The sequence below is a fragment of the Sus scrofa genome, chromosome 3 (assembly GCF_054392235.1).
Source record: "Sus scrofa isolate SSC_HxYL_T2T_F1_AM1 chromosome 3, Sscrofa_HxYL_maternal_Yorkshire_Landrace_v2.0, whole genome shotgun sequence".
In the NCBI taxonomy this organism is placed as follows: Eukaryota; Metazoa; Chordata; class Mammalia; order Artiodactyla; family Suidae; genus Sus; species Sus scrofa.
The window spans coordinates 70,442,628-70,468,954 of record NC_139385.1 but is presented as its reverse complement, the minus strand read 5'-3'; the positions used below and the strand labels follow the sequence as shown (position 1 = coordinate 70,468,954).

Here is a 26,327-nt window from a genome sequence, read left to right as displayed (position 1 = left end):
GAGAACCACACAACGTTATGTTGGGGAGGGGAGCAGGGAGTAGAAATGCATCCTGATGATGTATCATGGAGAAATCAACCTGGGGTCCAAGCAGGACTGGTGTTGACCTCCTGTTGGGCAAGGTGCCATTTCTTCAGAGTGTCAAGTTTTATCAGTGATGTGATAGGTAATTAATCAAGTAAATTTATAACTTGGAAGGAGGTGCTCGTACAGTATGGTAATACATACCTAGATAAGTGATCCTCTCTTCCTGACTCACACTCTTGAAGGGCAGGGAGCACGTCTTTTTGCTGTCTGTCAGCATATGGTCCAGCTCAGTACGTTTGTGTGCTGCCGAACTGATTGCTGGGCCCAGTAGAAGATACTTTTTCAGAAGAGCCTGACCTTTGGCTGGGAGATTAGTCAGTCCCTCAACCTCTTTGAGCCTTAATTTCTGCTTCTAAAATCTGAAAATAAATTTGATGTTTAAAAAATGTCTGCTTCAGCTCTTAAGACCTATGCTGGTCATTTTTTCATTCTAAAGGAAGTTGGGGAGAGTAAATTCTCACAGGATATTGATGTTTTAGACATTACTTTTTCTATGAAAGTTATTCTTTATATTACACTTACTTTCAAGATAGAGATTCTTATATTAAAGGAAAGATTATTCTCATTTAAAAATATATAGCTTGGAGTTCCCGTTGTGGCGCAGTGTTTAACGAATCCGACTAGGAGCCATGAGGTTGCGGGTTCGGTCCCTGCCCTTGCTCAGTGGGTTAACGATCTGGCGTTGCCGTGAGCTGTGGTGTAGGTTGCAGACGCGGCTCGGATCCCGCGTTGCTGTGGCTCTGGCGTAGGCCGGTGGCTACAGCTCCGATTCAACCCCTAGCCTGGGAACCTCCATGTGCCGCGGGAGCGGTCCAAGAAATAGCAACAACAACAACAACAACAAAGACAAAAAGACCAAAAAAAATATATATATATATACACATATATATACATATACATATATATATATACACACATATATACACACATATATATATACATATACATATATATATATGTATATATATATAGCTAACCCAGAAAGGCATAGTAAAGAAAAGAAACAGCACTCACTGTCATACTTTTCAGAGACTTTCACACTTCATGTTTTGGAATACCTATCCTCCTCCTGGTTTTTATTTTTTATTTATTTTTGTTCTTTTCCCTTTATATTCATGGAGGCTTTCTTTCTTTCTTTCTTTTAATAAACTAAAAACCATACTCTTGTGTAGCTTCCTTGAGTCCTTTACAGTAGTACATTGTATTTTTCCATATCAGTAAATGCTCTTTTTTTATCCTGGGTGATTTTTGTAATCAGGCAAGTTGTTGGAAACACTGGCCTAGCATAGATTTCAAGAAAGATGGAGAGGTAAAGGAAGAATTGGGGAAAGAAAGGGAGGTCATTTAAATGTGAGTGAAAGGTGAGTACAGTAACACCCTTGGCACACATCTTACTGTGTTTGCACTTTCCAGATGTGTTGGACTGGCACAAAGTTTGGTGGTTTTGGATGATAGGAGTTTGGGGTTAGGTAGACGAGACTCTCGATGGATATTTTTGGAGAAGGTAAACCTGTTTGCCAGTAACATCTGGCTCCTTGAAGGTCTTCTCTGCCTAGTAGACTATTCCTCAGAGTTAGGATGTTGCCCAGTTAACAGAGTGAGTCTGCTGAGGAGTGTGAGCCAGCAGTGTCCTTTTTAGAATACCACCATACACTCAATTATATTATCTCCGTCTGCTGGCAGGGAGGAACTATTGCCATGACTGGTATAGAAGACCTTCAGGGAAAACTCTTCAGGTAAGAAGAAACTTTGACCCTTGTCAAGTCAGAGGCCAGTGCAGTGGTTGCACGTGGAGACGGGTTTTGGATTGGAGCTCTATCCCTGTCGAGCTAAACCTTAGGAAAGCTGTAGAGTGATATGCTTCAGTTCCTTAAAGGAAAAGTATCCTAGGTTATGCTAATTCTTACACATGATGACGGAACTGAGAAATATTTCATGATATTTTTCTCCTCTGGGACAGCTAATCTGGGGGCCAGGCACTGTGGTAAAGCACAGTCCTGTATAGTATGCGACATTACTCTCCTTCCTTGTCAGTACTCTCATTCATTACTCCTTATTACGACCGGGGAAACCAAAGCTTAGAGAGGTTAAATAGTGTGCCAGGAAGTGTCAGAGACTGGATTCCAACCAGGTCTAACACCAGGACCCAATGCTCTTAAATCCTTTGCTGTTGCTGCCACTCCTCTCCACATCTTTTTCTTGATGTGTTGAGGCTCCATTGTGAAAACAACAGAGTCCTCCTTCCTCCCCTCTGTTCCTCCGTCCCACTCGCTAACAAATACTTATTGAACATTTAATATGTGCTAGACATTGGTGAGCACTACTGCCTGGCTTTTGAGGTAACTCATAAGACTTATTTCTAGCTATTTTGAAATAACAAGTGCTAATAGCATTTCTTCATTCATGCACTCCACCAGTCTTATGAACAACTGCTACATGCCTGGCTTTAGAAGGTATAACAGTGGATGTAAGAGCAGTCTCTGCCCATAGGAGTTGACGGTTCATTGGGAGGAGACTGATAGTAAAAAAGGAAATTCAGGCACTTTCACAGTGTGGTAGCACAACAAAAGCTAAAAACATGGTAATGCCATAAAGCATAAGGTTGTGGGTCACTGCCTCAGAAAGAGTGGTCAGAGATGCTGAGGTGACAGTTGAGCAGATTTGAGGGTGAAGGATGGAACTGGAACCAGCTGGCCATATGGAAACTGTCCAGACAGAGGGAATAGCAAGTACAGAGATGCAGGCAAGAAAGAGCTTAGAACGTTGGAAGACCAGAAAGGAAGCTGATAGAGTTGAGTGGTGCAGGTTGGTGCAGACCAGACCACATAGAATTCTTGTAGGCAGCTCCACCATCTGATTGATTAATAAAGAGTGCTCTGTGGTGGAATAAATTTTAGAAAGGAGGTAGAAGGTTCAGGCAAAAATGGAACAAAGTCAGGCCAGTTAGTATACTAGGGGAAAAGATGGTGGTAGTGGTGGCATGGAAAGAAATTTATAGATTCCACAAACATTTTGGAAATAGAGACAGGATTTCCTCGTTCATTGGTCAGATATGGGAAATGAGATGGAGAGTTTTTTTGCTTGAACAGTTCAGTGGATATCGTACAGAATAAAAATTTATGCCAAAGTTTGTGATCTAAATTACTTAAGTACATTACTCTTAAGAGAGGAATTTAAGAAGGATATTCTATCAGTGCATTAACCCCAAGCATCATTCAGAATAAGGAAGGTGATGTGAGGGAAGATGCGTGGCAAAAGTGAATCTTGAATAAGCATTTTGAAATGACTTGGCAGTTAAACCTGGGGAGGCTAAACTTTTACCAGAGAATTGGGAAATAGAGTTGAAAAGGACTTTAGGAATAAATTTATCTAATTTCTTCATTTTGAGGTTTGGGAAACTGAGGCCCAGAGAGGTCAAGTAGGCTATCCCAAGGACATCCTTAAAGCAGTGTCCAGAGCGTCCTCCCCAGGTCTTTCTGGGGAGCACTAAGCTAATATTTAACCAGCATGGAGCTGACAGTAGTCTACTGTGTGATCTGGCAATTTATTATTTTACATAGTTGGAAGCTATGCCAAAACTTAAAATAGTGATTAAGTAAAGTCTTATTTTTCAGATATTTTTATTTAGCATGTACTAGACAGTATTTTCAAGGCTATTAGAGTAAATGTCTGCCAAAAAAAGACATTCAGAATTGTGAGGTTTTAAGAACGTACTAAGGGAAGTTCTGCATCAACTTTTAGTAGTAACCAGAAGATGGAAACAGCTTTGAAAATTCTTCAGGTTTAGATTTGAAGGTGAGGTGAATGTAAAGGTCATTGTGGTGAGGGAGATGGAGTCGGCTGTGACTTGAAATGTAAGCATCTGTGAAGACTCTGGAGACGATGGTTGGTAGATCTCACCTGCTTTATAGTCAGAGGCCGTATAGGTGTCTGCAGTTGAGTTTTATCTCTTCCTTCTTCTTCTGTGGTGGGAAGTTTTTTTGGATAGTATGAACTGGGAAGAAGTTGGTCCATTATTTACATTTTTGTAAAGATGCAACTACACAAGAAGGGAAGGGGACAAGTGTCCTAACTTTGTCCCACAGGCCTGTCATGACTTGATATTTTTTGCAGCTTGGGATGACCTTTATGACTCGATGAGCCAACATACGAGCAAGAACCATGTCCTCAACCCTTTTGCATTGTAAAGGCTTATGTTGGTACCCAGTAGGCACCACTGCCTGCAAGAGTCCTATGTGGTCTGGTCTCCTGCCAGTCTGCGCAGTAAGTGCGTGGTGGGCACTCAGTAATGTTGAACTGAATGCATGTGAAGCTGCCACCATTTGAAGACTGTCGATTATAAGCTCACTTCTGTGCATTGCATTGTTGAAGTAATTGCCACATGGCTGCATTTTCCTGGCATAATGATTCAGAGATCTGTAAAAGATCAGCTTTTGTGATCTTTTATAGGAAGACTCAAGTTTTGTGAAAAGCTGGAGTGACTTATTTAATAGCCCTCAGGTATAAGCCCTTATTTTGTGATTTATTACTTGTTCTCCTATCCTGTTCTTTTTATTTGGTGATGGTATTGTGCTTGTTTGCTACTAAACCAAGCAAATGAAGTTGAATCTTGCTAGCACTTTGTAATGCCTCAGCTAGAGGCTTTCCTTTTAATACCTGTTTGGTTTGGTATCTTTTAGGCCTCTCCCAGTGTGTGTCCAGTACAGTCTGTTCCCACAACAGTTTTTAAGGAGATACTGCTTGGCTGTACTGCAGCAACTCCGCCGAGTAAGGACCCGAGACAGCAGAACACCCCTCAGGCCGCCAACTCTCCACCTAACCTTGGAGCAAAAATTCCTCAAGGGTGAGTACTTAGATGTTAACAGTGTTTTATGCTGGAGTTCCCGTCGTGGCGCAGTGGTTAACGAATCCGACTAGGAACCATGAGGTTGCGGATTCGGTCCCTGCCCTTGCTCAGTGGGTTAACGATCCGGTGTTGCCGTGAGCTGTGGTGTAGGTTGCAGATGCGGCTCAGATCTGGCGTTGCTGTGGCTCTGGCGTAGGCCAGTGGCTACAGCTCCAATTCGACCCCTAGCCTGGGAACCTGCATGTGCCGCAGGAGCGGCCCAAGGAAATATCAAAAAGACCAAAAAAAAAAAAACCCCAAAAAACAGTGTTTTATCCTGATATGAAGAAAGGTTCTTCTGGCCATGGTTCTTTCTATCTCAGCTGACATTACTCAGATGGCAAGACTGACCCTCCATTCTGTGTTTCATAGCGTATTAGCAAAGCTAAAACTTGATGTGATGACTTGCTGTTTCTTGTACCTCAGGTTGTCCAGGGACGTTAGTTTCCATGTTGTTCAGGTGCCTTCAGAGGTGAAAAGGGTATTGGGGCATATACAAAACTGCATACAAAAGGTTATGGAACAGAAGGGGATAAGACGGAAGGGCAGCTTTCTTGATACAGTGAGAATGGTTAATTGAAATACTGTAGACAGTTGTAGAATAGACGTCTACTTTCAAGGAATAGGGAGCAGATTGGTTGTATGTTAAAGACTGAGGTCAATGGGAGTGTGGAGGAGGGGAGACAGGGTTCTGGTGAGTGGTTCTCATCAGCTGGGACTTCAAGTGTAGGTGAGAAATGGGGCAGCAGAGAAAGTATTAGGTCATAGAAATGAGGAAGCCATAGTTAGGAGATAGAGTTACTAATTTATAGTTGAAGGTGAAAAATCTAACCCGAGATTTCAAGTGGTTACAAGGTTTACAGAAGAGTATTAAGGAAAGGGTCTCTTTTAGAAGGGGTGTTGGCCTGTGTAGGCAGTAGATAAAGCCTCAAGATATGGGTCAGAGACTGGTGTAGAGAGGTGGGCTTGAAGAACCACTGCAGTAAGGTGGGTTCACTGGAGGAAAGTGGGCTGCCTGGGATAGAGCGTGGAGGATGGCATAGCAGTCGGATAGAGGGTAGAGTGTTCTTCAGAGCAGAAAGAGGGAAGGGTTAAGAAGTTTGGTGTCTGAGCAAAGATGTCCAGGATGAGTGTTTAAATGAGAACTTCCCAACGATAAGATCCTTCATTAGAGGCAGGAAAAAAGATGGAGCAGGAAGGATTTTGCATTTTGCTGGGGAAAGAACTTTAGGATGAAATTTAGAGACGCAAAAGTTCTTTAAGGATACTCCTGGAAGTTCCCATTGTGGCTCATTGGTAACGAGTCTGACTAGTATCCATGAGGATGCTGGTTCAAACCCTGGCCTCGTTCTGTGGGTTAAGGATCCAGCATGGTGTGAGCTGTGGCTTAGGCCAGCAGCTGCAGCTCTGATTCCCCAGCCAGGGAACTTCCATATGCTTCAGATGCAGTCCTGGGAAGCAGAGGGGAAAAAAGACAAAAAAAAAAAAGGATACCCCTGTTGGGGTTGAAGGGACAGCAGCTTGCTCTGTGAACAGTCAGCCAACTCTTCTATTTGTTGTGAGTCCTGATCACTGACTAAACAAGAATGAAATTATCCAGTGCTAAGGCTGGTTACATGTTCAAAACCAGACAGGGTTTTGTGCTGGTGGTGGTTTTGGTTCCATGTGATGTTCAGTTTGTTTTGAGGGAAAGCTAAGGTTCATTATGCTGTAAGAAGCAGAAGTAACTTGAAGTAGTAAAAGATGTATGAAGAGTTGCAGATAAGATTTAGGATTGTATTTTTCTTAGGGTTAAGGATAATTTTTGCATAGCCATTAACCGATTACTTTTAACTCCAGCTCACAGAAACCTATCCTAAATTCTCTTATACAATTGGTTTTCTTTTCTCTTTCACACTGGTGACCTTAGAGAGCCAAACAATTGTTTTTGGAAGATAAGGAAGAAATGAAAGAGGGTCTGGATGCTAGTTTTGCATATTGTCTTTTTCAGGTGTCATAAACAGATTTTACCAGAACTTTCTTCCTGTCTAAATACAAAACCTGAAATACTGAGAACAAAACCAGAAGTTGTCTGTAAAGTAGGGTTGCTATCTTCAAAGTCCTCTCAGATTGGAACTGGAGACCTAAAAACCCTGAGTGAACCAAAAGGAAGCTGTACCCAGCTGAAGACCAGCACTGGTCAGGAAAACAGCTTGGAGCCTCTTCCTCCATCATCATCTGGCCTTCCTAAGGAGTGCTCACCTACAAAGCCGCCTTCTGCAGCAGAAGCGGAAATTGCTGGTACTCCTGAACTGCAGAAGCACCTAGAACATGCACCTTCCACATCTGATGTCCTTTCTAATAAGCCAGAAGAGAAAGCAGGTGTCAGTAGTAATAGCTCCGATAGTTGTGTGGAAAAAAAGGTAGAGCCTCCAACTTTAGGTTGCCAGACACAGAACTTAAAGGAGTCTTCGGTAAAAGGAGATGGTGAGAGCTGTTGTACAAGAAGCAACAATAAAATCCAGAATGGTGAGTGTTTCTTCATATCTTTATTCGTAGAAGGTGAGAGATGGTACTGGCTACATACATATCTCCTTTCCTTATGAGAAAATAATCTGACAGTGACTGTATATGAAAGTTCATATACAGTCAGAAGAGTTCAAAGAAGAAAGTAAAATCCCCAAATCTTCTCAGAAATGATTATTGTTAATATTTTGGTGGCCCTGGTTCCGTATATATAGAAACACAGATAAACTGTATTACTCAAATGAGTTTATACCAACAGTTTTACCCAGTGGATTAGTATAGGTGTCTATCAACTTTTTAAATGCTTCAAGGATTCCATTGTGTGCATTTACTGTAAGACTTAACTGGTTCCTATTAGGTGGTTTCCAATTTTTGTTTGTAAGAAAATAATTTTGAGGAGTTCCTGTTGTGGCTCTGCAAGATAAGAACTTGACTAGCCTCCATGAGGATGCGGGTTCAATCCCTGGCCTCACTCAGTGGGTTAAGGATCCAGCGTTGCCATGAACTGTGGTGTAGGTCACAGATGAGGCTTGGATCTAGTGTTGTGGCTGTGGTGTAGGTTGGCAGCTACAGCTCTGATTTGATCCCTAGCCCGAGAACTTTTATATGCCTTGAGTGTGGCCCTTAACAAGACACACAAAATAAAAATAAGGGAAAAAAAAATTTGAAATCAAATTTAAAACAGGAGGTCCCACTGTGGCTCAGTGGTAACGAACCCAGCTAGTATCCACGAGGACATGGGTTTGATCCCTGACCTCAGTCAGTGGGGTTAAGGATCCGGTGTTGCCGTGAGCTGTGGTGTAGGTCATAAATGTGGCTCATATCCCTTGTGGCCGTGGCTGTGGCGTAGGCCAGCAGCTGCAGCTCTGGTTTGACCCCTAGCCTAGGAACCTCCATATGCTGTGGGTGTAGCCCTAAAAACACACAAAAAATTAAAAAATCTAAAACAATATGGTGATTGCTTTATCTTCAGCCTATCACTGATCTTAACATCCAGGTTGGGGTGGAGAAGGTAATTAAAATTTTATACTCAGGTAGTCCACGTTTGGAATTTTTTAAAAAGGGAATTGTATTCCCACCTCTAGAAGAGGGATTTTTAGGTAAAGAATTTAAAGAGCACTGAGACAACAGAGTCTCTGATTTAGGGGAGGTCCTGTTGTACCTAGAATTTAAAACTAAGTACTCTTCTTTAGAGAAAATTGCATTTCATACTACTTAAGTTTTAGGATGCATTCCGGTAATGGTAGTTATCAGATGTTCTCTTACCAGAATTAGTAGAGCTAAATGGCTTCACTATGTCAAAAGGTTCAGATCTGTTACAATTTAAAAATACATTTGATAACTGTCAGCAGTGTGGGAAAATTAACTTTCAAAAAAACCCTAATAAAAATGTTATTCTTTTAGATATGTAAGAAATGAATAGCCAGGAGTTTCCATTGTGGCTTAGCTGGTTAAGAACCTGACATAGTGTCTGTGAGGATGTGGGTTCAATCCCTGGTCTTGCTCAGTGGGTTAAAGATCTGGCATTGTCAAAAGCTTCAATGAGGTCATAGATATGGCTTGGATCTGGTGTTGCTGTGGCTGTGGCACAGGCTGGCAGCTGCAGCTCCGATTCACCTCCTAGCCTGGGAACTTCCGTATGCTATAGGTATGGCCATAAGAAAAGAAAGGAAAAAAAAAGGAAAAATGAATAGTCTACACTTCAACTTTTACTGTAGACTCTGAAAGTAGAGGGAAAAGATGGGTGGATTTGACTGGGGGTCTTTTTGAAGTGGAATTGGGGGAATTGGAAAAGAATTTTCCTTGCTGAGTAGTACTTGGGACCTAGCTTCTTCCTTTTTGAGACTTAAGTTGATAAAGCTGTTAATTTGCATAAAATTAATTGCATAAGATTATACTGTTCCTCAGGAGTTATGTAACGCTCCAAAGAAAGTGAATATTCATAACCAAGTCCCTGTTCTATTTTTTTATCCTTTTTGAGTCATCAGCCTTCACATTGAGCTAGTTTTTAAGGCAAATTATTTTAATATTATGTGAAGAAACAGTAAAAGTTCTATACTGGTAAGCACATTATAGGTAGTTACGGGGTCCAGCTTTTGTCTTACTTAATATGTTGTGCAGCTGTGCTCCCACTAAAATGGTTTGAATAGAAATGAAAAACCTGGTTACGTTGTGGTGCATGCTGTCTACTGGGACTTGAGGCTGGGGAGTAAGAAGAGGTGTAAGCCTACCAGGATCTCTGTGCTATTTCTACCACTGTTGCTTCTGGGCATGGAAACTGTTTTTGTGCCTTATGCCAGTGTTTGCTTAGGGGCTAGAAGACAAAAGCAAGCTGGAGTTGAAGAGCTGCCCTTTTCTTGTTTGGTAGATGTGTGGCTCCTCAGAAGTTTGCTTTTTCTCCTCCTTGGATCTGCTCTGAATTGAATCATTGATGGGAGAATGATTGCTCTCCTCACTGAAGAGCTAGATAGAGAGAGTTCAACTTGCTTATTTCTAGATATTTCTTCTTTTGAGCCCAGGCAGGACAGATAAGATAACCTTTGGACTCAGCCTTGGGAAAGCCCAGTCCACCTCCAAGGATGGTGTGTTTTCAGTATCCGAGTAGTTAAAACTCCATCATGAACTACTGATCTCTTTATTTTTTCTCCTTTCTCACACTTCACTAACTGAATAAGAGTATTTAAGGGGTCAAGGCCTGACAGCATCTGTTTAGCATTTACAGTGTGCTCTAGTCCTGCCTTAAGAAAGAAGTAAGATCAGAACACCTCTAGGGAATTATTAAAGATGCTTCTTCTATTTAAAGCTGCCTTTGGTTCAAGGACTTCCAGTTTCTTCCAAGACTATACTATATACCAGCCTTCCTCAAAAGTTCTGGCTTTGTTTTTTGTTTGCATAAGAATCTACTTTCCTCTTCTCAGCTCCCCTGGACCCTAAGAAAAAGTCTTTTTGGTTGGTTTTATATGAAATACAGTTGTCACTCAGTGTCTGAGAGGGATTGTTTCCAGGATTCCCGGCCCCACTCCTGTAGATACCAAACATCCGAGAATACGCAAGTCCCAGGTTTTCCTTTGTTGTCCGTCCGCAGGTTCTGAGTCTGTAGATTCAACTGACGTCAGATTGTGTAGTATTTTCAGTCTGGTTGGTTGAGCCCCTGTATTCCTCAAGGCTCCTGACTTATAAATGGATTCCCTTCTGTGCTGACACAGTGGGTGCCCTTTTCTGTGACATCTCTACTTTTTTCTCTTTTTTTTAGAAACCATACTATCATTTCCTTTCAAGTTCTTCTGCCCATTGTAAATTAAAACTTAAATTATGCATTCACTTAAAATCAAAATCCTGTCTTTAGCCAGTGCTCTTAATCTTGAATGGAACATGCATATGAGGGAAATTGACATCTCTTGGAAGCATTTAGAAGGTAACTCTTGTTGGAGTTCCTGTCATGGCTCAGTGGTTAACAAATCTGACAAGGAACCATGATGTTGAGGGTTTGATCCCTGGCCTCGCTCAGTGGATTAAGGATCCAGCATTGCCGTGAGCTGTGGTATAGGTTGCAGGCACAGCTCGAATCCTGCATTGCTGTGGCTCTGGTTTAGGCTGGCAGCAACAGCTCCAATTCGACTCCTAGCCTGGAAACCTCCATTTGCCATGGGTGCAGCCCTAGAAAAGACAAAAATGAGACAAAAGAGAAGGTAACTCTTATAGATCAAGGGGACTGTTCAAGAAAGCTATTTGGTTTTTGTTATATTTAGAATGGTAGCTTTTTCAGAGTACTTTAGAAACATACCTTAGGGCAGTCTATTTTTTTTTTTTTTTTTTTTTTTTTTTTGAGTGAAGAGTGACAAAATTGACTTCCGCACAGTCTAATGTTTCTTGAGGTGACCCTATTTCTGTGTATTACTAAGTTTGCAGTGAGTTTGAATTAAGTACCTGATTTGGGAAAGTCTTCCCCAAGTGTTTATCTTATCATCTAGGGTTGTGACTAGAAGTATGTGTTAACTTATAATCGTGAGTTTAGATATTGAATTTGGGGTTGTAAGTTGCTAAATGATTCACCAAATGAGAAATACTTCTAAGGAGAAAACTTCTAGTTCCTCTGACAGTTGTCTTTTATTTTTATTGATTTATTTATTTTGGCTTTTTAGGGCCACACCTGTAGCATATGGAGGTTTCTGGGCTAGGGGTCGAATTGGAGTTGTAGCCACTGGCCTACACCACAGCCGCAGCAACGTGGAATCCAAGCTGTGTCTGCGACCTATACCACAGCTTATAGCAACGCCAGATCCTTAACACACTGAGGGAGGCCAGGGATTGAACCCACGTCCTCATAGATCCTAGTCAGGTTCATTACCACTGAGTCACGACGGGGACTCCTAGTTGTCTTCTTTTAGAAATTACAGTTGAATCAGTAATTGAGAAGAGTTCTCCCTTTGAGGAAACTGACCCTTTGAATAGAATTCAGTCAAATATTGATGTGATTTCTAAAAATCTGAGGTCCCATTTCCTTCATCTAATTATTGTAGCCCCGTCCCGGAAGTCAGTTTTATCAGACCCAGCCAAACTCAAGAAGCTGCAGCAGAGCGGTGAGGCCTTTGTACAGGATGACTCCTGTGTGAACATTGTTGCGCAGCTGCCCAAGTGCCGGGAATGTCGCCTGGATAGCCTCCGAAAGGACAAGGAACAACAGAAAGACTCGCCAGTATTTTGCCGCTTCTTTCACTTCAGAAGGTAAGGTCATGGGGAAAAGCTGAGATCACCTGGCCTGGTACTGTATCTTTCCCCCTCCTCTTCTGTCAACAGCAAGGCTAAAACTGAAAAGAGTAGAGATTATTCTTTTTAATCTGCGGGGTTAGAAATCTAGATCTTATTACACATCACTTCTTTCTCATTCTCCTTTTCAGGTTTTTTTTTTGCTTTTTGCTTTTTAGGGCCACACTGGTGGCATATGGAGGTTCCCAGGCTAGGGGTCAAATTGGAGCTGTAGCCGCCAGCCTACACCACAGCCACAGAAACACAGGATCTGAGCCATGTCTGCGATCTGCACCACAGCTCATTGCAACGCCGGATCCTTAATCCATTGAGCGAGGCCGGGAATCGAACCCACAACCTCATGGTTCCTGGTCAGGTTCATTTTTTGCTGTGCCATGATGGGAACTCCTTTTTTTTTTTTTTTTTTTTTTAAAGCAAAGAAGCTTAAAAATGAAAACTTCTATATATGAAAATAACAAACATAGGAAAATTCTGAAAGTTTAAAAAAACCTCCAAAATAACTACTATTAACTTTTCAGTGCATTTTACTGTTTATATGTTCATAAATATATATTATGAACCCCATTACCTATATGGTGGGTTGTGTATACTGTTTTGAATCTCAGCTTATCCTAATACATACTTTTCCAGTAGGAACCATTTGATGATGTTAACCTTTGTGCTGTAAATCCTTTTTTTTTGGTCTTTTCCAGGGCCGAACTCACGGCACATGGAGGTTCCCAGACCTAGGGGTCTTTTTGGAGCTGTAGCTTCCGGCTTACACCACAGCCACAGCAACGCAAGATCCGCGACCTACATCACAGCTCATGGCAACGCCGGATCCTTAACCCACTGAGCGAGGCCAGAGATTGAACCTGCCACCTCATGGTTCCTAGTCAGATTTGTTAACCATTGAGCCGTGAAGGGAACTCCATGTAAATGCTTTTGAATAACTACAAAAGCCCATAAATGCAGTGTTTAAAAATTCACTTAACCCTTGTTGGTATTAAGGTTATTATCTATTTTTTGCCATGAAAAAGAGTGGAGAAATGATCATCTCCTTGTCCCCATCTCTGATTATTTACTTTGGAAGGGTTACTGGAAGTGACATTACTAGGTCTGAAGGTGTGGGTGTTTTAAGGCTTTGATATGCAGGTTTTGCCAAATTGCCCTGCCTGAAGGTTACCTACTTGTGTCCATGCCCTCTGGCAGTGTTTGAGTATTCCTATCTCTTCGTACCTTTGCCAGCAGGAAGAGGTGTTTCTAAAAAATATATATATTTTCTACTTCTATGGGCAAAAACTTTGATTTTTTTTTTTTTTTTTTTTTTTTTTTTTTTTTTTTTTTCCTTTTCTAGGGCCGCTCCTGCAGCATATGGAGGTTCCCAGGCTAGGGGTAGAATTGGAGCTGTAGCCGCCAGCCTATACCAGAGCCATGGCAACGCTGGATCCTTAACCCACTGAGCAAGGCCAGGGATCGAACCTGAAACCTCATGGTTCCTAGTCAGATTCACCAACCGCTGAGCCACGATGGAAACTCCCAAAATTTTGATTTTTACATTGCTCTTTTTTTTTTTTTTTTTTTAATGGCAATACCTGCGGCATATCGAAGTTCCCGGGCCAGGAGTCAGAATTAGAGCTGCAGCTGCAGGCCTGTGCCATAGCTACAGCAACACTGGATCCTTAATCCATTGAGTGAGGCCAGGGATCAAATCTGCATCCTCAAGGACACTGTGTTGGTTTCTTAACCCGCTGAGCCACAATGAGTACTCCTACATTGCTTTTTTTTTTGTAAGCCAGATTTTCTTTAAAATTAATTCTGTCCTGAGTGAAGAAAAAAGTAACCTTCTGGGATTTTGTTTGTTTTGTTTTGATATATAAGTGAGCAGTGTTGTTCTGGGTATAGATGTGTTTTTATTTATTTTTATTTATTTGTATTTTGTCTTTTTATTTATTTGTCTTTTTAGCTATTTCTTGGGCCGCTCCCGTGGCATATGGAGGTTCTCAGGCTAGGGGTCGAATTGGAGCTGTAGCCACCAGCCTACACCACAGCCACAGCAACGCTGGATCTGAGCTGCGTCTGCGACCTACACCACAGCTCACGGCAATGCCGGATCGTTAACCCACTAAGCAAGGCCAGGGATCGAACCCGCAACCTCATGGTTACTAGTCGGATTCATTAACCACTGCGCCACAACGGGAACTCCTGTATTTTGTCTTTTTAGGGCCGAATCCACAGCACATGCATATTAGGTTCCCAGGTTAGGGGTCGTGAATCAGAGCTGTAGCTGCCTGCCTACACCACAGCCACAGCAATGAGGGATCCGAGCCACGTCTGCAACCTCCACCACAGCTCATGGCAATGCCAGATCCTTAACTCACTGAGCAAGGCCAGGGATCGCACCTGTGTCCTTATGGATGCTAGTCAGATTCGTTTCTGCTGAGTCATGTGGGGAACTCCTAGATACGCTTTTAGATTTGATACATTTTCTCAGAAATCTAGGTAGTTTCACGCCAACTAGTTCTAATCATTAACAGAAGTTTTGACTTTTATTTATTTCTGTCCCCCCCCCCTTTTTAAATCAAGATTAAAGATTACTGATGACCTAAATTAAATGCACAGGTATTTTAGATCATTAATTATACCTGGCCTAGGAACGTTCAGAGTTCAGCTTATTTAATGAACTACAGTTTTTAAGATAGTAGTTTGTTCTGTTCATTCCTGGGTGAATTGAAAAACATCATGATGATGTGTGTGTGTGTGTGCGCATTTAGAACTCTTGATGTGGTAGCATACCCTTATATTAGAATATATTCTGAATAACAGCTGGCTCAGAATAGGTACTCAGTAAAGGTGACGTCTTGTCAACTTCTCTGGAGACTTTTTTATTTTTACCTAGGTAAGTGTGTTAAGGTATATATGCATTTTGGGGTACTTTTATGTATTTTGAAGAGTGCACAAAATGGTTATGCTCTATACAGATCTGTGTATTCCTATTATAAAGTTGATTTCATGTTCTTATGTCTCTTCTACTGGAAGAAATGGGACTAGGTAAATTGTTCGGTTTTAGTTTAAGTTGCAGAGGTATTTTAGGGAGGGGATGATAATTTTTTCTTTTGAATATTATTAGAGCGTTTAAAAAACTACTATTTTGCCACTAAATAGAAACCACTAGTTTTATGACTTAACTGTTTTCCCATTTTTTTTACTTCTTTGAAGGGAAAGTACCTTTATTTAATATTGTCTAGTAGAAGCCAGTATAATAGAAACCAGAACAAACTCACTTCTTTGGTTAAAAGAATATCATAATTTTAAAAGCAGAGCCTTTTCGCCACGATATTTAGAGTGAAGATTTGAGATTGTCATTAGTCCTCTCATCAAGTTTGTCATTAAATTCTGAGGATGAAAGGGAGAGCATAGGGTGGGTCTCAGTGGTGAAGCTCAGTTGCCAGATTCTGTTTTCCATCTCCTCCCCAATTGAAATGGTTTTCAGATTTCGTTTTTAGAATTTTGACTATCTCTGATTTAGGCTGTCACTTAAAAACTTGCATCTCTCTTTGGATTCCTAGAAATACATTTGCATCTGTTATGCAATTCCCAGTGTCCTTCCTGTTCGTTCTACACTCTTCTGGACAAATACTCTTTCTCAAACACAACTTTATGTATGTCTTCTCGGCTCAAAGAATTCTGGCAGCTGCCCAATGACTAGCAAAGAAATCCAGGTCCCTGCATTGTTCTTGGTTTTGTATGAAATACCGTTTCCCTTGACATGGCTTCTCTTACCTAATGTCTACCTTTTCTTGCAAGGCCAGACTTAATTACTTAACAATTTTGTTATGCGAAGTCTTTTTCATATTAGCCCCATGGAACTCATAGTCAGTACTTTTTTCTCTGGCTCCTGTAGGATTCAGTGCCTGTTAGGATGCCTGTCACATCCTGCTTGACTGGGTGTTTTGTGTCTACTTCTGTGTCTTCAGCTAGATTGATATATAATGTGTTTAAATCTAAAACTAATACATAGCATAGAAAAAACACTTCAAATGTTCAAGATGTTGAAAGAGAATATTCTGAGAAATATCCTGCTCTTTGGTCCACTTTCATAGGTACCAAGGCCCATCTGAACACTGCCTGTCATTCCAGAAGGTTGCAGAGTAACTTGCAGCTAGGATTCCTAAAGATCCAGGTGGTCATGGCTTCAGTGATGTCTAGACTTGGCCTTCCTTTGCTGAGCATTATTCTTGAAGCAGTAGTTGTATTCAAATCTGGTCAGATTATTTATCACCTTCTGGTTTTTATCAGTTTCATTCTGTGGTGGCTTGTGATTTTCCTTGCTATTAAGTTTCAAGTCACACATGTTCAGTAGCTGTCACTGTAGGCAATATGAGTAGATTCTTGGTTCAAGTGCAAAGTCACCTCCCTCTCCCTACCAGTCCCCCTCTCGTTTGGTGGAAGACTTGGAAGTTTTAAAAATCTTTCTGTTGATGTTGCCAAGTAGCAATTGTTGTAATTAGCCATGAAGACTATAGAAAACTGGGAAGGAATTGGTTGATTGAATAACATGTAAATAGTAACAACAAGCTATTAATATTTTGAGTGACAAATACTCTTTTTTCCTACTTTCTCTAGGTTACAGTTCAATAAACATGGTGTATTGCGGGTAGAAGGCTTCTTAACACCAAACAAGTATGATAGTGAAGCAATCGGCCTGTGGTTGCCTTTAACCAAAAATGTTGTGGGGACTGATTTGGACACGGCAAAGTATATCCTGGCCAACATTGGAGACCACTTCTGTCAAATGGTGATTTCTGAAAAGGAAGCTATGTCAACTATTGAGCCACACAGTAAGAGCATCTCTTAGGGGGTAGGATTTTTGAGTCCAACTTGATTTTCATTCTTAAATGACACCTAAGTCCTAATTTCATGGGTTCCATTTTTCACCCATAAGTTTAGATGACTTTGGTATGATGAAGTTACATTTTTCCTTTTGTAACAGATTCTGCCTATTGACTTCATCAGAGTCAGTCACCTCTCTGTGAGGTTTATTTGGGGACAATTACTAAAGGAGTGGAACTCCTTTTTTGTTAAGAAAGGTAAAGGTGAGATGGTGGTGGAATTTGCACAGCCTTACCAACAGTATGGGCTCACCAAAAGGGGGTGGGGCCTCTGATTGGTCTGAGACAAAAGTTCTTCTTTTTTTTAATTTCCAACGCTCATGCTTTTGACTTTATTTCACAATGTCTCCCTCCCACTCTAGGATTCACAAAGTAGCTTTAATCCTGGGGCTTTTTACCCTCATCTGGAATGTCTCTCAAAGTTCATCCCACTCATATTTCATGAACACACCTAATTATTAGTGCAGGTGTTTGAATATCAGTAACCAACTCAGAATCCCTGTCCCAGTAGCGCACACAGCACAGCCATTTCCTTCCTGAGGGTAATTTCCCAGCCTCCTAATTATACTTCACGCTTCCTGATTGACTATTCATGTAACCATTTGAACTAATTCCTGCCACACTAGCAAGTCTTGCCTGACACCTTGTTTAGTCCTCTTCCTTGACAAGTCTTTGAAAGCACCAGGTTCTGATGGTATAGCCCATGGAAGCCTGAGCTTCCCTTCCCTCAGCTGCCTCCCTAGGATCACCCTTCCTTATGCTTTTACCCTTGACTCACTCCTGCCATCATTGCTGCCACTCAGACAAAGGTTCTTAATCCAGAATGTGTTTCAGGGAAACATTACAGAAATACTTGGAGGTTCCAGCTGGGCGTGTGCAGTGTCCTCCACTCTCTAAAAGCTCTCTCACACTAATCTGGCAGCCCAGTAAGCCACAGAGATCAGTGTGGGTGACACGTTAGAGCCAGAACTCCCTCATGGCATCTCAGGGTATAATGTCCAGAGACATAGCACACCCATCTGTGAGGTGTCCAGCCCCAAGCACCAAAGGACATCTGGCTTTTTGTTTTTGTCTTTTTAGGGCCGCACTCAACGACGTATGGAGGTTCCCAGGCTAGGGGTGGAATCAGAGCTCTAGCCGCCGGACTACACCGCAGCCACAGCAATTCAGGATCTGAGCTGCTTCTGCGACGTGCACCACAGCTCACGGCAATGCCAGATCCTTAAGCCACTGAGCAAGGCTAGGGATCGAACCCATGTCCTCATGGACACTTGGGTTTGTTAACCACTGAGCCCGATGGGAACTCCAGGGCATCTGTCTTTTTAAGTATCACACTTTCTTCCATCATTTTATCTTTCCCAAAAGATTGAGAGTTAAAAATGAAGCTTTCCCATTCCTCGGATAGATTTCTTTTCAGACTCTCCATAACATTTATGTATGTTTCATTGTAAGCATCCCAACATACCAGTCTTAAGAATTTTGGTTGTAGGTTCCAGAAACTAAGTGAAGCTAGTTTAAGCACAGCAATAATTTATTGGATAAGTTTGAATACTATTATGTCCAAGGAATGGGAACTGGGGCATTCCCAGGAGCAGAAATTCAGAGCTAGGTGGGAAGCCAGAGTAGCCGCAGTCCTCCTGACGTGAAGAGCAGCTTTAGAAGCACTCTGTTTTGTTGGGGTAGTAGAGACTGATAAGTCAAGAAATGTGAGAGGAGGAACCCAGCTCAGCTGCTCCATCCAGGTTCTTCACACGCCCTGGGGTTTTTAATGGCCTGAGTAGACTTAGGGCACCTGTGAATCAGTTACCTGATACTCTGCTGAAGTTTGGGTTTGTGTATCTGAGTCCGTTTTTTTTCCTTTGGAGAAGGCGTGATCCATGCTGCCTTTATAGTCTCAAAGAGTCTCATGATGCAGAAGGTCAAGAACCACTGCTCTCTTATAGCTGTATCTGAACTCCAGCTGTGTAACCACTGCTGCTTTTTTCATTGATGTACTCAGCGGTCCTAAGTACATACACGCCAGCAGTGTGCAGAGCTCCGGGGTGGGAGCGGGAGCGGGGATGCCTAGGTAGGGCCCAGGAGCACGGGTTCTGCTTGCACAGAGTTGGGTTTGCCAGAGGGAAGTAAAACTGTACCTGGCTGTATACTGTGAGAGGTCTGAGTCTGAAGTACAAATACAAGTTGATAGGAGTGCTGATGGAGTCCAGGAGAGCTTCATGGCCAGGGAGGCATTTGAGATGGGCTCTGGAGGCTGAACAGTTAGTGGGAACTCTGGTGAGAGAAGAATGACACCAGCTCCCTTCCCTCTTCGTGTTTTATTTCAGAAGCCTTTACCTCCCCTAGACTAAGTGATTTATTGATTTTTGCAGGACAGGTTGCTTGGAAGCGAGCTGTCAAAGGTGTTAGAGAAATGTGTGACGTGTGTGACACCACCATCTTCAACTTGCACTGGGTGTGTCCTCGGTGTGGGTTTGGAGTGTGTGTGGATTGCTATCGGATGAAGAGGAAAAATTGCCAACAGGGTGAGAACTGACTTGATTCTTCTCCAAGCCCCTTGTACTCCTAAATTAAGCCTTTCACTGGACTTCCCTGGTGGCCTACAGCATAACTACGCAGCATTGTCACTGCTTCGGCTCTGGTTTGATCCCTGGCCCTGGAACGTCCATTTGCTGTAGCTGCAGCCAGAAAAAAAAAGCCTTTCATTGATTTGTGGCTGATGGATTTCTGAAGCTTTTGGGGCCAGAGTCCGTGAAGAGCAGTTACTACAAATCAGTTATTTGCAGGTGCTGCCTACAAGACTTTCTCTTGGTTGAGATGTGTGAAGAGTCAGATACATGAACCAGAGAACCTCATGCCTACACAGATCATTCCTGGAAAAGGTACCTCATGGGGCGTAACGATTTTCTTTTTCCCCTGTTTTGGTTAGCTCATAGGGGCTGCTAGTTTGGTTACTTTATGGAGTATAATTACTTTCTAACTTTATTTTAGTATGTACCATAAATTATCCAGAAATAATTATTAAATACTGTCCCCAAACTTTTTGATAAAGGCCTTGTAAATAATTTTGTAGGAAAGGAAATGGCACTTTTGGGGGAAGGCATACTTAGGAAGAAAAGGAGGGAATGTAAGCCCCTTAGAGTATTATGCGAAAAAAAGTTCTCCTTTTGGAAATAGCAGCTTCTGCGTTGTAATGTTGAGGTTGAAAGTACCTAATATCCTTGTTCAGATGTTTGCCTGTGCCCTTTTTTTAGCCCTCTATGATGTTGGAGACATTGTTCATTCTGTAAGAGCAAAATGGGGAATAAAGGCAAATTGTCCCTGTTCAAACAGGCAATTCAAACTCTTTTCAAAGCCAGCCTCAAAGGAAGACATAAAACAGGTATTACTGTCTATGCTAGATTTACCATCCTTGTGATTGTTGTCTCTCTGTTTTCAAATAACCCAAGGATTTATATAATATATTTGAAAGGAACATGGGGAGAGCTGTGGGTGGAAAGAGATAAATTCATGTTTCATGTGACATTTCATAAGCCCATTCTCAATTTTCACATTATTTTTGTGGACCTCATCTGTAGCCTCTTTTAGTAGGTTTTAATTTTTGTTCCTTGAAAAAGGAAAATCCTCTTCTATTATATATGGTCTACCTATAAGCTGCTGTGAATTTTGTATGGGTATTTTTTTTTTTTTTAAACTTCTCAGGACTTCCCATCATGGTGCAGCAAAACGAATCCGACTAGGATCCATGAGGTTGTGGGTTCAATCCCTGGCCTCACTTAGTGGGTTAAGGGTCCGGCATTGCTGTGAGCTATGGTGTAGGTCACGGACATGGCTCAGATCTGGCATTGCTGTGAGCTGTGGTGTAGGTCACAGACATGGCTCAGATCTGGCATCGCTGTGGCTGTGGTATAAGCCAGCAGCTGTAGCTCCAATTCAGCCCCTAGCCTGAGAATCTCCATATGCCATGGGTGTGGCCCTAAAAAGACCAAAAAAAAAAAAATCTCATGTTTTATAGAGTTAAAATTATTCAGATAAGCTTTAAAATAAATTACTGAATATATTTTATCTATATATATGAAGAATTGAAGGAAATACTATTGAAATGAACCTTTTTGTAGCTATCACTCAAAGTGAAAAAATGTACATTTGCTTAGTGCTTGAGGCCTTTTCCTTCACCGGTGGCACCATCACATTTTCCTCCCCACTGTCTCCTTTCTCTTCTTCACCCCAGTAATCTTCATCCCACGTCGCTTTTAACAATTATTTTACATTTTCATAAAGCTGTGTATCAGGGGCAGCACAGGTAGAAGAATTGTGATCTTTGGAATCAGAATTCTTTTCTTGCCGTTTTCTAGTTGCATAAGTTCAGCTCAGATGAATGTCAGCTTCCTCTCAGTAGAGAAATAATAAACAATACTGGTCATTGGGCATCACATGTTTGTATCACATGTAAAGCAAGGGCCAGGACCACAGTAGGAGTGTGACTATTTTTTTTTCCTTCTTAATATGTGTGTGTAAACTCAATAGCTGAGTTGTCAGACCAGTTTTTTAAGTAACAGAAATATAAGTGATACGTTCTGTCCAGTGTTGGTTTTTTTCCCCCCAGTTTATGTTTGCAGTCTTTTAAAGGCTGTTCCTCACACTTTAAAGACTCCTACCTTGTCCTAAATCAGAAGAGCATTTTCTTTTTTTCTGCATCCCATTTCCTTCTAATTCACAGCTGTGTTGCCCCCCCCACCCCCCCCACCCCCGCCGCCTCATTTATTCAGTCCCTCACTCAGCCACCAGGTTGTGAGTGCCTGTTCAGGACACTGGGGTGAGTTCATAGGGGAACTATAATTCTTAGAAGGCAAAAATTAAAATCCCTCTTACATTACAGTTCTGCTCTATTATTGCGGAATTACTGCAGTTGTAATGTTTTGGATATTTATCTCTTGGTGGTGAGCAGTTAGGGGAGGAGAGAAGAAAGGGGAAATACAGTTTTTCAGCTCATGTAAAAGTCTCCTTTTATTTTCACCACAGACTTCCTTAGCTGGAGAAAAATCGACTCTTGGTGCCGTGCCCCCACAGAATCCCTCAGCGTTGGAACCAGCGGCTGTGGGTGGGGAAGCTGCCTCCAAGCCCGCCAACAGCGTGAAGCCTGCCTGTCCAGCCAGCACCTCTCCTTTGAACTGGCTGGCAGACCTGACCAGCGGGAATGTCAACAAAGAAAACAAGGGTGAGTGTTTCTTGCTTTCCTACTGGTTCTGGAGAACTTGCATCTGTCCCCAGAGGGACCTGGCAGCCCCGGTTGTTGTGAAAACAGAGTGGCTAGAGGTCATGGGGAATGGAACGTGGTTCCCTGTAGTTATCCCGTGACCTGACACAGATGCAAGTGTTTTCAAAGTGCATCACCAGAAAGGAGAACTTTTGCTGATTGATAGACTGGAAATTCTTGGGCCAGGGATTGAACCCATGTCACAGGAGCAACCCAAACTGCTGCAGTGGCGATGCCAAATTCTTGACCTGCTGCGCCAAAGGGGACTCCAAGGTGTAGTTTTAAAATTAAAAAAGTGGGGTAAGGGTCATGTGAGGAGTCACAAAAAGAATAAAATTCAATACCTATTTATAATTTTTTAAGAAACCTTAAATAAGGAATGGAAGGGAATATCCTTAATCTTAGGAATTTCTACAGTAAAACTAATAGCAAACATCATAATAATGATTGAATTTTTTAATTGGTTGAATATTTTTAACAGTTTCCTTAAGATACCTGCTCTCACTATTTTATTAAATGTGCTGTAGTCTGGCTGTTGCAGTAAGGCAAACAAAGCTAGGATGGGGAAAAAAAAATAAAACTGTTGATTTTTGTAAACAATTTAATTATACATGTGAAAAATCTAAGAGAATATATTTATAAGCATATCTGTCAGGGTTAATAGTTACAATGTTAATTTACAAAAAACAATTGTATTTTATATAGTAGGAACAAACAAAAAATACTGTTTACCATGGTATCACCTTAGATATTGGAGGTGTGTGTGTGTGTGTGTGTGTGTGTGTGTGTGTGTGTGTATTTTAATAGCACTTAGAAATCCTTGTCCATATCAATAATGTCATTAGTTTTTATCCTCTTACGTTTTTTGGTTCTAGTAAATGAAAACCAAGTTCCAAGTAATTCTATTAATAGACAACTAGTGAGGAAGGGATTTGCCTCAGAATGCTTTTCCATCTGGATGTTTTTGGTTTTGTTTTTAGAAAAACAGCCAACGATGCCAATTTTAAAGAATGAAATCAAATGCCTTCCACCCCTCCCCCCCTTGAGCAAATCTAGCACAGTCCTCCACACCTTTAACAGCACAATTTTGACACCTGTAAGCAACAACAATTCTGGTTTCCTGCGAAATCTCTTGAATTCCTCTACAGGAAAGGTACGTGTTTCTTTTATTGTTTATGCTCCACCTTAAAAAGATGAATAGTCAGAATAGGAAGAGACTAGGGAAATTGAAACGGAAAGTAGAAAGGCAACTGTGAGTCCCATGTGTTCCTTCGTGGATACCGAAGGCTGTTTCATCGGCAGGTGGGCTTCGCAGGATTATAATTCTGGGCTGGGTCATTTTCTCCCATTAACACCTTTTCCTGAACCCACTTCTGAGAGCTGTGATGTTGGGTAGAGGAAGAGGACTTAGCTCCCTGAGGGTCCCGGCTTGGACTTCTTCCTGAATGTGTAGTGTTTGCTCATTCTGCCGTTGGAGGAATGCGTTCTTTGATGGTAGGGAACAACATACTTAAGACTTGTGCTCTTTTTCAAATTCAGACAGAAAATGGACTCAAGAATACACCAAAAATCCTTGATGACATCTTTGCCTCTTTGGTGCAAAATAAGACTTGCTCTGATTTGTCAAAGAGGCCTCAAGGACTGACTATTAAGCCCAGCATCCTGGGCTTTGACACCCCTCACTACTGGCTGTGTGATAATCGCCTGCTGTGCCTGCAAGATCCCAACAACAAGAGCAACTGGAATGTGTTTAGGGAGTGCTGGAAACAGGGGCAGGTAAGAGAGGCTCCTGCTGCCCAGCCCGCTCGGATCCCCTTCTGGTGCTTTTAGAACACTTCTGATAACCCCACCCCACCTCCGGCCCCTCCTCCAGGTTATAGATGCTATATACTGTATTTCTTTTACTGTACTTGAATGTTTAGGGTAAATATAACTAGAGTGCAGAGTATGGCTCTGAGTCTTATTTTGCAGCATGTATTCCTGAGCTGCATTTTCCAGTGAGGTTTTGATGGCTTCTGACCAGTCCTCCTCAGGTTTTTGATGAGAGCGTTCTGGGCTGCATGATTCTGGTGTGCTAACCCTCGCTAGGAGAAGTGGGAGTGTGACTAAGGCCAGTGTGGTTTGGGGGATTAGACAAAAACTGGGTAAAAATCCGGCATCTCTCCTGCATGAATTAGAACCTTTGTGTTGAGGCCCTTTTAGGTGGTCCTGAGCCGTGTGGTATTGTCCTGGAATTGGTGTGTAGTCCCCCAAGGGAAGGGGCCTGCTTTCAAGGGCAGCGATGCTCCATATTGGTTGCTGGTTTAGGAGATGCATGCGTGGCTTTGTAGACCTGCTCCTCTGCTTTCTTGTTTGGATTTATGTTTTCTGAATCTTTATCATCTCTTCTGGACCAAATGAAGTCCTCACTAGAGAAACATTTTGCTCTTAGACAAGGCCAGGACTTGGAGAATTGCTAGTAGCAAAAAGTATGCATTTAACAAAAAAAATTGTTTTCAGTCCTGTATTCTGACAAGACTTGCTCATAATGGCAGTGACAGAATGAATACAGTCTGCATCCCTAGTGTCTTGTTTGGATTACATAGTGTTTTTAAAAATGCAAACTTGTTGCCAATATTTCAATCAGGTTTTTTCATGTAAAGATCAGGATTTCTAGCTTGTCTTGGATAGCCAAAAGACCTGGCAACCTCAAGGCCACAGGCTGGAGGCCAGTGGCAGCACCTTCATAGGACAGGGCACTCCTGCCACCTTTGTCCCTCACATCCCCTGCCTGGCCTTTGAGCCTTTGACTCAGTTTTCTGTGAGTAGGGATTGGAGTCAGAAGGCGTGATCCTTGCCCTTAGAAGCTCACTAATGTAGTTTGAGAGCAGAACATGAGCAGGGCTGAGTGGCGAAGGCAAGAAATGCTGAGCGTGCTCAGAGAGCTAAGCTTTCACTTTGGGATCCTTGACCCCACAGTCACTTTGAGACTGAATTCCAGCCAGAGAAAAACAAATCAGCAGCTATTGGAGGAGGGGCTGCCACGGGTGTGGGGACAGGGCTGGGGAAGCTCAAACTAAAGTCTTCGTTCTTTTCTCTTAGCCAGTGATGGTGTCAGGAGTGCACCATAAACTGAACACTGAACTTTGGAAACCCGAGTCCTTCAGGAAAGAGTTTGGGAATCAGGAAGTTGACCTAGTTAATTGCAGAACCAATGAAATCATCACAGGAGCCACAGTAGGAGACTTCTGGGATGGATTTGAAGATGTTCCGAGTATGTATTAAAGACCTTTGAAGCGGGGTGGGCACGGGAATTGCAGGAGTCGGTGGCCCTTCAGTGGCAATAAGAGCATTTTTTATGACACTGGAGTTTACAATTAGTGTCTTATCTCCTCCCGCCCTTAAGTTCTGTTTTGGGGCTGAGCCAGGTTCCCTTCGTAGTTCCTTAGAGAGGTGTGGTTTGGGTCATCTGGACTTGAGGTGACTCCCTGTCTGTCCTGTGACAGAAATGCTGTGGGTCCACTTGTGCCCATAGAAGCCAGGACTTGTGACTCAAAGCTGGTGCTTTTATTTAGCTTTTTACTTTGTTAAAATTTTAATTGTTGTTTAACAAGGTAAGTAGACCTGAAGGTGCCAGAGAATGTGAGTCCTCTCAACCCACATTGGTCACTGCCTACGTCTTCTGAGCAAGGGGGATTGTGGGGTAAGACAGCTGTGACTGGAGCTGAGTCGGGGCCCTTCACGTGGATTGGCCAGTCGGTGAACTGTTTCCGAGAACATCACATCCACACCGGACCCTGGGATTCCCATCAGCATAGGCACTCGTCTTTCCCCCTCGCCCCCGCCCATCCCTCCTGGGATTTGGCCAGTTCATTCTTTAGACTCTGAGTAATTCTAGTTTGCTCACTTATCATTCTCATTCTCTGGAGACATACTTTTTATCTTGTAATTGCCTGCTTCTTTATTTCCCCTTACCCAC

At 42.2% G+C, this 26,327-nt stretch overlaps 1 protein-coding gene across 7 annotated transcripts in view; it reads left to right on the top strand.

Moving 5' to 3' along the window:
• Window positions 1-26,327, top strand: part of KDM3A (lysine demethylase 3A) — a 52,657-nt gene that overhangs the window by 17,098 nt on the left and 9,232 nt on the right. For 3 of the 7 annotated variants that reach the window (XM_003124935.7, XM_005662401.4, XM_013995985.3), the window contains exons 9-19: window positions 4,767-4,930; window positions 6,963-7,480; window positions 11,998-12,202; window positions 16,850-17,064; window positions 19,485-19,637; window positions 19,899-19,994; window positions 20,367-20,494; window positions 22,135-22,330; window positions 23,350-23,522; window positions 23,909-24,145; window positions 25,451-25,622. In XM_003124935.7, coding sequence (XP_003124983.4) covers window positions 4,767-4,930; window positions 6,963-7,480; window positions 11,998-12,202; window positions 16,850-17,064; window positions 19,485-19,637; window positions 19,899-19,994; window positions 20,367-20,494; window positions 22,135-22,330; window positions 23,350-23,522; window positions 23,909-24,145; window positions 25,451-25,622 — 2,257 coding nt within the window. Of the gene's footprint in view, window positions 1-1,770; window positions 1,824-4,200; window positions 4,351-4,766; window positions 4,931-6,962; window positions 7,481-11,997; window positions 12,203-16,849; window positions 17,065-19,484; window positions 19,638-19,898; window positions 19,995-20,366; window positions 20,495-22,134; window positions 22,331-23,349; window positions 23,523-23,908; window positions 24,146-25,450; window positions 25,623-26,327 lie in introns of all 7 variants that reach the window. The other 4 variants (XR_014841513.1, XR_014841514.1, XM_085018732.1 and 1 more) reach the window with 3 other exon arrangements.